This window comes from Aythya marila (genome assembly GCF_965140915.1).
Source record: "Aythya marila genome assembly, chromosome: 3".
NCBI classification, from domain to species: Eukaryota; Metazoa; Chordata; class Aves; order Anseriformes; family Anatidae; genus Aythya; species Aythya marila.
Genome location: NC_139044.1, coordinates 29,025,358 through 29,039,126, shown reverse-complemented (window position 1 = coordinate 29,039,126; position 13,769 = coordinate 29,025,358). Strand labels below are relative to the sequence as shown.

The following is a 13,769-nucleotide window of genomic DNA, read 5'->3' as shown; positions in this document are numbered from 1 at the left end:
AAAACGTCATAAATTCTTATGTATCTGCTTAGACTACATGTTTAGCAGCTTAATTTCAAGTTTTCCATTGCGCACAATCAGGTGTTCTGTTCTGGCTCTTCTAAAATGTTCATCTTTTACCTTCTGTCCAACTCCTTTTGGCTCATCGGAGTTTACTCTCAGTCATAACAAGATAAAGTTATTCTTCCTGTTTGGCTCAAAGGGCCCATTTTCTGCTCTCTGGGAGTGATGAAACTGGCGATGAGAGAGGCATCTCACAGTAAATCATTTGCTTATTCAAGCAAAATCAAGTACATGCAGAAGAGCTTCTCTCAACAAGAGACGTATCGATAAGCAGTAGGTCCTCTTCCTACAATTTGGCTCCTTTATTTGAGCCCCTCTGAAAACACTGACTTCATCCCCTTTGCTGAACATGCAAGGTCTGCATTATGTTCTGCACATTAATAAAAAAAAAGCACAGAAAGAAATCATCTACGGTAATATTCAAAGGACAAGGTAACAGCTAGGATCCACTGTGCTCAGCACCACAAAAAAAAAAAAAAAAAAAAAAAAAAAAAAAAGAGAGAAATGTGGGTAATTTGATGTTTAATATACTTAATTTTTGTAATTTAATTGTTTGCTGGGATAAATTATCATGTGAAAATAGAAAAGGGAAATACTTCAGAGTCAGTTTCAACTATCACTGTTAAACAGATTCAAATACATTGAGGTAAATTGGGTCAAGTGTTTACTGAAACTAAAGGGGGCCTTTGAGAGCGGAGGGGTAGAGAGACCGAGGAATCTTTTGCTGCCTACACAACTCACAAATTAATTGTAACACATCCTTTGCAGGGCAAAAAGGAACAATACACCATTGAATCAGAGCAACTTGAAAGTGGTAGGGATTTGCGAAGGCAGTCATCTTAAACATGCCATGGAGAATGAAGGACACACACTGCGTCTGCCACAAATCACTCATTACAGCAATGGTGATATTTCAGGAAATATTCAGCACAAAACCCACCTGTAGAAGAAATCATTTTTGAATGGTAACCAGCTCCTGTAGCTAAGGGCACTCATAGCATCTTGCCATTTGATTATGACCTTTTTCTCTCACAGCAGAACACTAAGCTGCTATAACTTGAGATCACTAACTGCTGATGCAGAGACCGAGTGAGCAGTTCTTGATAGTCCTTTCCTATCAAAAGAATGTGTCCCATGAGGAAAAGACTGAAAAAGGACATGCACAACTGCTGCATTCAGGCTCTGTCTTAGAGTCTGTGATGTAAACAATCCAAATACTGCTGCTAAAGGCAACTGTTCATCGCAAAAAACGAAACTCAAAGGGAGGGTCCTCAGGCATGCTTTCCTCCTGCTTTATTCAAGTTTCCACACAAAATCTGAAATATTGATTTAGCAGAAGAGGCTACTGTAGTGGTACTGACTTTGCATTGAAACATAAAACAATGCATCCGTAGAAAGAGCAAGGTTTGTCAAAGGGGGAATCACTGGGATGGCAAGAATGCTAATTATGCTTTACTTCCAACAAAGAATAGTCAGACTGTATTTAGCATAAACTATTTTTACTTAAACATTACTTAGTTACCATGACAGCACCTAGTGCTTAATTGCAGTCTCTAGCTTCCTGCTGTCCAAAAGAGAGATGACCTTTGACTGTTGCAGCCACATCCCATGTCCCTCTATAAACAAGGTAGCTATTTAACACAGGTCTAGCACTCCTCAGCAAAGACAAAATCCCAATTTGTGCAGACACGTGCACATCCTCCCATCGAAATTGCCATGCTACAGTTAATTCTCACACCCAAGAGCCCATTACTATTAAATGAAATATTTTACAGCAAATCACTGAATGTCTTAAGATCAGCTACTTAGAAGCTGATCCATCAGCTGATCAGATATCCAACTAATGTTGGATTTATCTCTGCTGTAAGACATTTACCTCCGATTCCTCAAGAGTTCTGTCTTATGAAACAGTATTTTTGATTTTTTTATGCTCTACTTTTCCATAGTAAAAAATGATAGCATTTGCTCAGCTATCCAGTATTCTCCCTTACTTTCACCCACTCACTCAGTGCACATTCTTGCCCTAGCTTTTGAACTGAAAAGCAAAGTGAAGCAAAACAATATAAAAAAATCAAAAAGTACTGCCTGAAAACCTGTAAGTTACTTCTTGATCGCTCAAATTTTTCAAAACAATACCTAGTAAGAACTGCCTTTTTTTTTTTTTCTGGCAACAATGAAAGCTTTATTATAAAACAGGAAATCTGCTCTATTAAGCCTGTGACAATGGTTCATTGGCTCAATCAGTAAATTCTCATACAGACCATACCTTGGTAAATGTAAGTTGATGCACATTCCCAGGCAACCTCCACCACCGAGGCATGAGGGATATCGGTTGCTGGATCCTGCTTAGCAATGAATTCACTTTTCTCTGTTTGCCAATACCCCCCTAAACTAAGTAATCCATGTGAGGAATAATTAGTACTCGATTTACATCGGAAGGAATCAGTATATTGGGTCTGAAAGAATATTGGCCAAGCTTGCTTCTACCTCTGTCCTTTGGTACTGATGTATTTATGGAGCAACCATACAAACAAAAAGGAAAAGAATATTAAAGGAGGGGAAATTACATGATCTGAAGTGTTCAAGACAGCAAATGCCTACCTACAGCAAACATATCTTGGTATAGAAGTTGCAGATTCCAGGCTGCAGTGCTCCTTTACCCGAGTCACCTGACCTGCTAATTTTATTTATCGGCTACTACTTCGTTATCAGTCTATTTTCTGAACAGTAAGGTCTCTACCTCGTAACAGAAACACAACAGCTTTCATAACTCACCTTTCCACTCAGGATCATACCAGCCTCTCCTGGTCCTCCCCAAGGAAGCCACAAGCAGGAGAGCTGCCCCAGGGAGCAGACTCCATGCCCCAGAGAAGCAGACACCCCGTGGACAGACCCCAGCAGCGCTGCGAGCTGTCCCTTATGAGGAAAGCAGTAAACACCTTCAGCAAGACCCACACACCCCTCTCATTCCTGAAGCTCCACCAGCCAAGTCTCTGTGGGCAGAACAGCAGTGCAGGTTTCCCAGCTGGTATATTCCCACACTTACCCTGCAAATGAAACATAGGAGCAGCAGCTAGCAAAGAGGTTCTAGCCTCAATTTTGGGTCCCCAGGCATTTCAGCAGTGAAATACAATAAAATAAAATAATAAATATGATACTGTACAGTTACACAATAAACCTGCTTTCATTCTCATCAAGGAGACAATAATAATGTGACAATCTGTGGGAAAGCTGAGGCTGCCCCCACCTTTCGGAATTTATTTTATTTTAAGTCTACTTCATTAAAGTTGTTGGTTCTCTTAATTACCTATGTATCCTCCTGCTGCACCATAAAGCTGTGCAGCTGGAAATTAATTGGATTTTTTTTTTTTTTTTTTTACTATCACTTCTATTTCCTATCAGATTTTTACCCTATTACAAAAGGAAGTCTCTTAAAAGAGAAAAGGACTTTCTTTTGCGTGGCTCACTTAAAATTGAGTGTACACATCCAGATTCAGTGATCACACTGTAAACCCTTGCTGCATCAACTACCTTTTAAGACTTCAGTGGTCAGGCTAATTGTGCTAAAATAAGAAGGGCAGAAGAGTGTATGTGGACCATGAAAGGCAGTCACACCTGACTTCTGTCTGTCTGTGCACACGGAGCAGCATCCAAACGACGTGAGGGTGCTCTTGAAGCTGAGGCAGAAGTCTTTCAAGCTCACTGTGTGCAGGAGCAATACATTTGTTATGAATACAAACTTTCATTTTTCCGATCAGCTACTATCCTGCCAGCAATGTCAAGGCATTATAAGAAGTTCAAATCGTGCTGTGGCTGCTTCCCTATCACAAACAGCAATCTGTAAGCCATTGACCTTTCACTGTCAGTTGACAAGAGCAACTCTAGAAGCTACCAGAGTGTGTCAGCATGAGGGCTTATCTTAAATGGCATTATTGACCCAGAAAGCAACTTCTTTCTCTAGCTAGCAAGAGAGTAAGCAATAAAAAACACCATTACTTTTTCCACACATAGTGTGTGAACTAGATCATTAGTCTTTATTTAAAAGACATATGATCAAGTTCTACCATTAAAATGTGGGGAAAAAACTACTTCATTTTCAGGACGAAAAAAATGTCAGGCGTAGAGATTCCTATATTGAATACTGCATAAAAATGCGTCATAACACAAATTTGGCAACACACACAATCACCCCAAGATCTCACCTTCTGGGGAGATAAGACCAGTACATGTCTGACATGCCTCTTACCCAGCTGCTCTTGGAAGGTTGCATGGGTTTGACCGTCAGAAATCCAGCAAATGTCTTGAGTCTGTTCAGAGCTTGGTACCTTTCCACCAGCTTCCCCATTACAAAGAAATTATAGAAAAGCTGACGTCTGTAAACTGCAGCCTAAGATACAACTATAGCAGTACTGGCAGATACCACAGTGGTAGAGATCATCCATGTGTTAGCTAATACAACTATCCATAAAGTACCTTACAAAGGAAGGAACTAGAAGACTTGACTGGACAAATGCTCTCAGACACATGATCTGATTTTCTGGGTTTTTTTGAGTGGTTCTTTGGGGACCCAGGAGTTTGTATAAACTTCAGCCCAAGATAGTGAATGAAGCAAGTTTCTGACTGCTTAAGGGCTGTTTGCAGCCAAGAGTCAAATCATTTAAAAGCCAGCAAGCAATTGGACCAAGCAATACAGAAGTCTAGGAAGCTTAAGTTGAGAGAGAACAGGAAATCCTCCTCAACTCATCAAATATTCTAAGTTTGAAGATTTATTCTGTCGTATCTTTTTCCATACGCTTTCTTAAATCATCTTTACATAGAAGTACATTTTTAAAAACTGATTAAATAAAAGTTAACCTCTGACACTTTAACAATTATTAAAACTGTTCATGAAGCTTTCTCTTTTCCTTCTGCTATGAAATATTAACCACTCATCATCTGAAAGGACTCTAAGGAGAATCTTGTATATCATGATTCATCCATTAGTGAAATAAAACTTGAAATGAATATTTGAATGCTTTGTTACATTGATGTCTTTCAGGACAGGTCTAAGGCTCCAAGTGCTCTCAGGTATTCTGAAAGCTCCACTGAAATCTTCAGGCAGAAAAAAAAAAAAAAAAAAAAAAAAAAAGCTTTATAGAAAGAAATACTGTGTTGAAATCTTGCTGTCTGATCATTATGTTGACATGTCCCTTCTCAGCATTTCAGTTTAGCTTAACAGATACTGCAGCATATCTTCCAGTGTATTACCTGTACTGAAATAAGATCTCTCCTCTTAAAAAGAGAAATTTGCCTCCTTTCTGAAGAAAGCATTTTTTCTGCTTTCTTTGTTTGGGCTCAATTCCATGTGAAGTATTCAGAAATGAAAATATCCAGTCTTCTGCACAAAATTTAGTTCTTAAAATGCTGCTATAACCATTTAAGTGCTCACAATGAATTAATGTCACTGAAGTTGCGCCAGTTCAGGTGACCCATTCAACGCATCATTTGTAATGCTGCCTAAGGAGCCAGTTTGCTTTCCGAATTCCTGACATTGTGTTAAAAGATTATGATGACTCAGGCACAGAAGTTTTTGTACTTCATCATAACAGCTGTCCACATGTACACTCTTAGCCTGTTGCAAGTGCAAGGTAATGTGATTTATCTTAGTCTCTTTTTATAGACCTAAGTGAAAGAGACAAATTCAAATCATCTCGAATTTGCTGTAAGCCAAGACCATGCATTCACATTTACCAGATATTAGTAAACTTGCTGAGAACTTATCAAGCTGATCACGCGTCACAGCCCTAAGAGGAGATTAGAATAATATTATGGTGGCATCTGGATGAAACTGTATTGAAGTTGATGCTGTGACATCCAGTTTTCATTCAAAATAAATTGTTACATTCTGATGTAGCCTTAGATAGCTAAAATAAAATGCATTATGCAAAGCTGAATACAGAGCTGCTCAAAAGGTACACCCTATATTCAGAAGGGGTCTGTGGTGCAAAATGTGAACACCGAGAATTGGCCATTACTTAGTTCAAAAATCCATGGAAGATGTGCTGAAGTGGAAATGAGAGAAGCACCAACAGTGTGGTGCTGCGAGAGAGGCACTTTTGGGGGGGCTGAATTCCAGCTGGGAAAGGCTCAGAGCTAAGCCTTGCACTTGCCTAGGAAACGTTCGTATTTCCTTCCCCAAAGCAGAGATGTTGATACAATCTTCAGAAACAAACAGCGTATCCTTTCAGTGCAAATACCTTGTGAGACCATGATCCCAGCCAACCTCTCAAGTCAAAAAGCATAACAATAGTGTTCCTCTTTCCCCACATGGAAACAGCATTTAGCTTCAACTTACATGCTGAAAACTCCCCCTTTTTGGTCAATTACACAAACCACGCACTAATCTACCATCCCACAGTGTAAGTCATGCTGAATTGCACTGCCCTTTGGCTTTGTGTAGCTGCCTCACCCTTTTCTGTCCTTAATATTAATAGTCCCTTGCAGGTGCTCCTTCTTTCATGGTACCAATGCAGAGCTGTAGCAATAGCTAATTTCACAGTTATCAGTGCTAATGGGACCTGCCGTGAAATTGTCTCATTTCCAAAGGAGTCACTACGCAGTTGCTAAAAGAGAAAAAAAAAAAGCCATGCATCAGCGGGAGTGACCTGTCTATAAATTTAACAAGGTTAGTCTTTCTAATCTCTGTCACAATACCTGCACACCTGTCTTACTTTCATGTTAACAATAAAAATGTCCTGCTGGGGTTTTAAAATTATTTTATGACAGCAGCAACCGTCAGTTTTAACAGCAATACATGAAACGAATTCAAAAGGTGCCAGAAGAGCCTTCAAACAAAGCCACTAGCCAGACAGAAAGAGCTCCTTCCCGGCCCTGAAGGTGAATGCCTTAAGGCACAGGTTTGATTGCCTTATTACCTTGGTTTGCATAGCTACAGCTGTTATTAGCAGTCATAAAAATCGTTCAACTGTGTTTGACTTGGAGGCCTCTTCCTGCAGTGAATTCTATAGACTTGACTAGGTGCTGAGTTATGCTATATTCTCCTCTGTTTGCTCTAGATTTACTGCCATCTCAGCTAATGAAAGCAAGAAGAGAAGGAGCACATCCTCAACTGAACACCAAATTAAGCCCTGTCGGTGTGTGCTGCAAACCACTAGGGACTGGGCAGCTCTCTTCTGGCCCCTTTCAGAGGCTCAGCAAAGAGGTCAACCTGCAAGCTTCAGGCTATGCACGTACTATGATACTCCACTGAATGAAATGAGCATCTCCTACGCAACACCAAACATTCTCGGCTTTCTATGTATACTCCTAGTTTGCTTCTGTTTTCCAAGCTAATTGTGATTTTGCATCCAGTCATTGCATGCAACTTCAATCGTGTTTTCAAGCACATTTGTTTCGGTTGGCCATTTTCAATTTGCAGGTCTTTTTCTTGACAGAATCCAAGCAGAGTGCGGTTTTCCAGGAGCTAGCTGAACACCACATTAGCTGAAGCTGGCCAAACATTTAATTCAAATGCATGCAATGATCTTTTCCCCAGTTCAAGTAATTTGCATTTTGGTCTGCAGGAACCATCATAATCCATCTTCACTATGACAGCTTTACAGTAAGAAAGTCACACTCCCACTTTTCCCGTTAGGTCCCTTGTACACTGAGTACTTCAAGCATGCTGACTATCCATTCCCAGCTGGAATTTAGCACACACTCACTTGCAGTCTGTTTAATTAATACCATTCCCCATCTCTCCTGACCAGCTAAATAACATCAGATGAAGAACAAAATTTTCTCCGCAGCACCAATTTAAGATGCTTCTTCTGTTTAGGCAATACAACCCCTTTACTTCCCTAAGATAGCATTTAAAAGATCAGTGATCAATTTGAAGATAAAAACTACAGACATTTTCCAATTTGAACAGTTCTGAAAAGTGAATAATAGAGGGAAAAGGGGCACTGGCTTGAGTCTGGCTTTGCTCTGCAGCACTTTCTGAAAAGGCAGGAAGGAAAACAGTTGAACATTCACAACCTGAAGCACTAATAAATGGTGAACATTTCTGAAAGAGAATATTCTTTCAAATTCAGACAGTATAACCGATAATGAGAACTTTGGAGGAGCAAATAATCACCACTGAATTCATAAAGAATTATTTTCTCTTAAAACAGAACCCAGATCAACCTAGAAGTAGACTCTATGCAGCCCTAATGATCAATGCAGTATCAACCATTTCCTATATAGAAGAAGGGCTGTAAAAGACAAATGACAGTCATATACAAAGTCTTACACATTTTCCCACCTAATGCATTTAACTTTGGAAGACAGTGCTCACAGTAAATACTGCTAGTTATTTGCTGTTCTATTCATATGCATTCCTTGTGTATATTTTCACAGCAGAAGTGGCTCACAGCACATAGACAGCATGTACTTGCAGTTCGTGCTATAAATTATTACCTATCTCTGTAGTACCTTAATCTCAGATGGACACGTAATTTGTGAAATATCTAAGACCATTGTGATTCTTCTTAATTTCTGCCTCATGGTAGGCCTATTATTTCCTAATCTTTAACATTAACATCTCCTAATGCTTATTCTTGCTCTTTTACACACCCTGGTCACTTTTTCTGTTGGCAGCCTAAGAGACAGGAGAGGACAAGAACAAAAAACAAACAAACAAACAAACAAACAAACAAAAAAAACAGACATTTGGAAAACTTTATAACAAAAGTCCAGAAGATTAAAAGAGAATATCAGCTTAAAATAATTGTCTGAAAGTACCCAGTCAAGACTTATACTTAGTTCTTCCTCAAAAAAGTCAACCTAAATAAGCTTCAACAGGCTATTTCTCTATTTTTATTTTATTTTTTTTACACAGTAGCAATTAATATCTCCTTTCTTCTACATAGCACACAGACAAAAAGTCACAGCCCCAAGGAGTTTACACAATAACCTAAACTGACAAAACACACTCCACTCTGATCTAAAAATAAATAGCGATTAAAATTAGTGCAGGAACTGTTGGTTGATATTTTTTATAGGCAAACACCAAGATTACATTAACTGGCCCACTGGGAATAAAACAGATTTACAATAGATTTAATTAAATGCATCTAATGAAGTCCAAATATAACAACAATAAACAGGCTCATCATCTGAAATATAGCAAACCATTCTGAACTGTAATAAATTTCTCATGTTTATCTTCAATTTTCATTTTGGCTTTCAGCACCCCACAGAGAATTTTTATTTGCTCATGAAATGTTTTGGATTTTTCCCCTTCAACTTGTTTACTCAATTTGTAACATAGAAGTTTCAGAAGTTACTTTTAAACGAGTTTTTGAAAGGAAGTCTTTATTTTAATTAAATTTTAATAGAGCATCATGAACTGATTTTCTGCTCCACAGTGACATGCCAAAAGAAGGATTGCTGACTAGAGGTCAGTGGGAGTGCAGTGATGTAATCTATATGAATGAGAAAAAAAGTCTCCTGTCTCTTTGCAATGTATACTGTAGACATTTGCTAAGTCATTTACACTAGGACAAAGGGAATACACCATGGGTATGAACTAGCTCCAAACAGCACAGGACCATTCTATATGCAGGTTAATAACAATAAAAAAACCCTCCTGAAATATTTCTCTAGAACTGCTACTTAAGAAGTATTCTTAGGATGGGCTGAAACACTCCCCACTCATTTCCTTTCCAAACATTTCCTTTTAAAAAAAATCAATGCTGATTCTTCATTTTTTTAATGTCAGCAGAATGGTATATGATTACTAATAGCAAGAGTTATGATTGCTGGTCTGTCACCAGAGAAGTAAACTTGATTTCACATTGATTTTAGATCAGAACCTATCCTGAAGTTTCTCAGCATTTTCCTTTGGAAAAGAAGGAAAGGAGTCTTTCTAAGAGGAAATGAAGAGGAATAAAAAGATATATTTGTGTGTGTACAAGCAAAAATATGTGTGTACAGAAATTAAGAAACCAAAACATGGATGCCCAAAACATCAGGAGTGCAATTAATATACGTATGCACTAAAACCAAAAATTCAGGAGGTTGTAGACTAATTCTCCAATACTTCCCACCACTGAGTTGCTCTGCTCATAACAGTCACAGCTACAGAAGCTGTACAAAATGGGGGCAGCACAGCCCTTTGACCAACCCGGAGGTTGAAATACACATTCCTGCGTAGCATCCCCTACTGACAATGGATTTAAATGCACACAGTGTCCGGTCCTATTGAAGAAACAGATGGTTATGAAAGTGTATGAAAAAAAGTCTACAGTTTCAAAGCTTGACTTTTCAGCAGCTTGACTTTTCAGCAGAACAGCATTATGGAACATTCCCTAGGAGCAAACAGAACGTTGTATGAGGGTGACAGGGTTGTAGCTTGCTGGAGCTACTTTTACTAGGAATTAAGGAGTAAACAACTGCTTTTATCAGGAATTGAATAAACAACAGGGGAGATATATCCTGGACTCAGAAGCTTGTTGAAAGAATTATTTTCAATAATGCTAAAACCTAAAAACTTCAGAGGTCAATTTAAAACTTCCATAGCCTTGATCTTCCCAACAGCACACTTTGAAGTGAACCCCTCTAAAACAAGCTCGTTTCCAATCCTTTTTTTCTTTTTTTTTTTTTTTTTTTTTTTCCAGAAAGCACAGTAGCAACTAGTTTTAAATGCTAAAGTGCATAAAATCTGTGCAGTTGATAAAAATTCCAGCTCAAGTTGTATTTGAAGATTAAAAGAAAACAACATCAGTTTCATGAAACCAACTTCTGGCCAGTCTCCTCTGCTTCTGAAGATTTTCCAAGTTGTTGTGAACCCTTAGAATTTCTCCAGCTTATAATCCACTCTGATACTGATTCTCCCAGGAAGCCACAAATTTAACTTCCACAAATAAAATCACAAGGTGACCCTTATTGTCCAGAGCATGAATAACAGAAGAAAAGGTTATTTTCTCAACATTTCATAAACTCATGGCACTCATCTCAGGCACACCCTTCACTTTCCTGTAAATGGGATTTGTAACATATAAAGCATGGGATAATAAACTTTGTTTCATTCAAATCTATTGCCAAAGTTTAGTTTTGATGTACAAAGTATTTTGAGTCCTTTTACAGGAATGGACTTTCAAGTCTGCAAAATGTTATACAATTACTGCTCCAGACCTTTCAGTCAGATTTATTTTAGTATTCCCTGAGTAGAATTTATTTTTTCCCCCATTCCAAGTCAGTGCAACATTTAAAATGTCTAGGGAGCAAATTCTCTATCTACATAAGCACAAACCTTGCTCTAGTGGAGCTGTGGCTATTGACTGCCTTTCTATGGTACCACCTGTGGATTCTCCAAGAAACTACAAAGAGGCATTTCTACTTAAATGCAATAAAATCAGGCACAATACTAGCAGCAATAGCTTACAGGCATTACACAAAAAATTTTTCCCCTCACAGATGATATAAAAATGTCTAGCAGATAAAATGGGAACCTAAGAGCAATCAGTTATTTTACAGTATTCCTGTTAAGCAACTAATAGGTACCCTCCTCCTCTCTTACACAAATGGAAACCAAGCCATAATAAGCCTCCACTGCCATGCTTTAAGCCACCTATACGGGAGCAAATATGAGAAATAAGGTGCTACACTATTTATCTTCATCAAAGATGAATATCATAGATACCACAAAATGTCTAGAGCCTCCTTGCACTGCCGACTGTTCCCGTTTCAGAGGCAAAGGATTGAGGAGGCAGGAAGAGGAGGAAAATGTTCATATCTGATTAAAATCACTGAGCAGTGAATGGAAGAGGAAACAAAGAAACCCACATCACTGAGCCTGTAATATCTCATAACCTGCATAACCCCTCTCTCAAGTTCCTTTCCAAGAATCCTGCTCTTGCTGCTATCATCAAGTGTCCACATTTTACCTCCGTTTGTGTAAGTAGGAATAAATCTTGATGAGATGATCTCTGGTAATGTTTAAAGAGATCTTTGCAGAGGCTGAAGTAGAGGACAACAGGAGATAATCAGCTTCAACTGCTAAATTTTGGCTAAATGGCACTTCCAGGAATTCAGGATTACACAGATAAACACCTTTGTGATGGCTGAATAGGGCAGAGAATCACAAAGCTGGTAATATAAGAACTGATTTTTTTTTCCTCCAAAGCCCTCATTTAAAAAATAAAAATAAATTAAAAGGAAAAAAGAAAAAGCTTTAGGACACTCTGATACTCTTATGATTCGTCAAGAAGTCCTGGTGGTCAAGAACCCTTACCTGTGCTGTTCTCATAAGTCACATGAACAGTAGCTGGTTACACTACTTGCTGGATCAGGACAAATGATGATATGTCTGGTTTTCATCAAAACAAAAAAACAAAAACAAAACAAAAACAAAACAAAACAAAACAAAACAAACAAACAAACAAAAAAAAAGAAATCTTCCACACGCTTGCAAAACAAGCATCAGTTCAACCTGCCTAACATTGCAAGGCTCTTCACGGTGCATTTCCTAGAAGCTGATCCAAATACAGACAAAGCTTTTTGAGCACACTTGCCTTGTCAGTCCTGTCTGTGATCACCACCATGATATACCTTCATGGTACAATTGAGAATCATGTTGCATCCTTTTTTTTTTTTTTTTTTTTTTACCTCCTGCACATTGCCACTGAACTTTGCACAAAGCCTTCACGGATGAGAGAAACTGATCAATTAAGAATTTTTTATCTCACTACTATAGATTTTCTTCTGATGTGTTCTGTACAATTTCTTTAATAATACTTGAATTAATTTTCCATCTTCTATATTGCACTGCAATTGAGAAAATATACAAGAATAAAACAGAGGTGATTGCACTCATGGTTTGGGGTTTCCAACAAGCAACACTGCCTACCTCCAGTGGCCTTAAACTTGTCAGGATTGAAGGAAAAATAAAGCCTCACAATTTTCCTTCTTGACACTGGTTACATCTTTATAAACTCCTGAAAAGATGGAAGAGCTGAATACATCCTCCTGCAAAAGTCATAGTAACTAACAGTCTCTTCTTGAACTTCTAATGGCATTATATTGCCCTCTGATGCAATGAGAGCATCATCTTCAATAGCCCTTCGAAATTTAGCATGGCTACAGGCCACTGTACGTTCTGATCTAACCTAAAGTATCTGAGGCCAGAAAAGGAAACAGCAATTATATGATGAAAATAAAACGTTTACTGGGAATTCTTCCTTCCTCTGACACTTGAGGAAATAAATTAGTGACAAAAAAATCTTAGTCTCAAACTGGCTTATATTTATTTATTAGCTATATCTTTCTTACAGGGAAGAAAATATCACTCTACATGCATTCAAAATGAAGTATTTTTCAAAACTCAGCCTAAACACTTTTTTTTTTTTAATAGCATTGACTTTCTTGAAAAGTAATAATGCAGTAAAAGGTATAAAGGAATTGCAGAATTCACATCACAAGAATGCATTGCAATTAAGCAGTGAGACTCTGAACCATACTCGCTGTAGATCAATGCAGCCACAATGAAACTAGAGAAGCAGAAGTGACATCATCAAGGATAGTTCTAACCTTTAGTTCTTTTTGTCTTTCCCATTAGCCAAAAGCCTGTGCATACACTTCAACAGCTATTTAATAAACACAAGTACATGCCACTATCAGAGATTTTAAGACTCAAACTATTTGAAGCAAAGCACACCTATGACATATGCATGTACTCGATCCAA

At 38.2% G+C, this 13,769-nt stretch overlaps 1 protein-coding gene across 2 annotated transcripts in view; it reads right to left on the bottom strand.

The window, feature by feature from the left end:
- KIF26B (kinesin family member 26B) overlaps positions 1–13,769 on the bottom strand; it is a 202,497-nt gene that overhangs the window by 178,192 nt on the left and 10,536 nt on the right. The window contains exon 1 of one of the 2 annotated variants that reach the window (XM_082757484.1): positions 2,839–2,927. The exons of the other annotated variant lie outside the window; for it this stretch is intronic. Coding sequence (XP_082613610.1) covers positions 2,839–2,856 — 18 coding nt within the window. The 5' untranslated portion in view covers positions 2,857–2,927. Of the gene's footprint in view, positions 1–2,838; positions 2,928–13,769 lie in introns of those variants that run through there. 2 annotated transcript variants of the gene reach the window in all.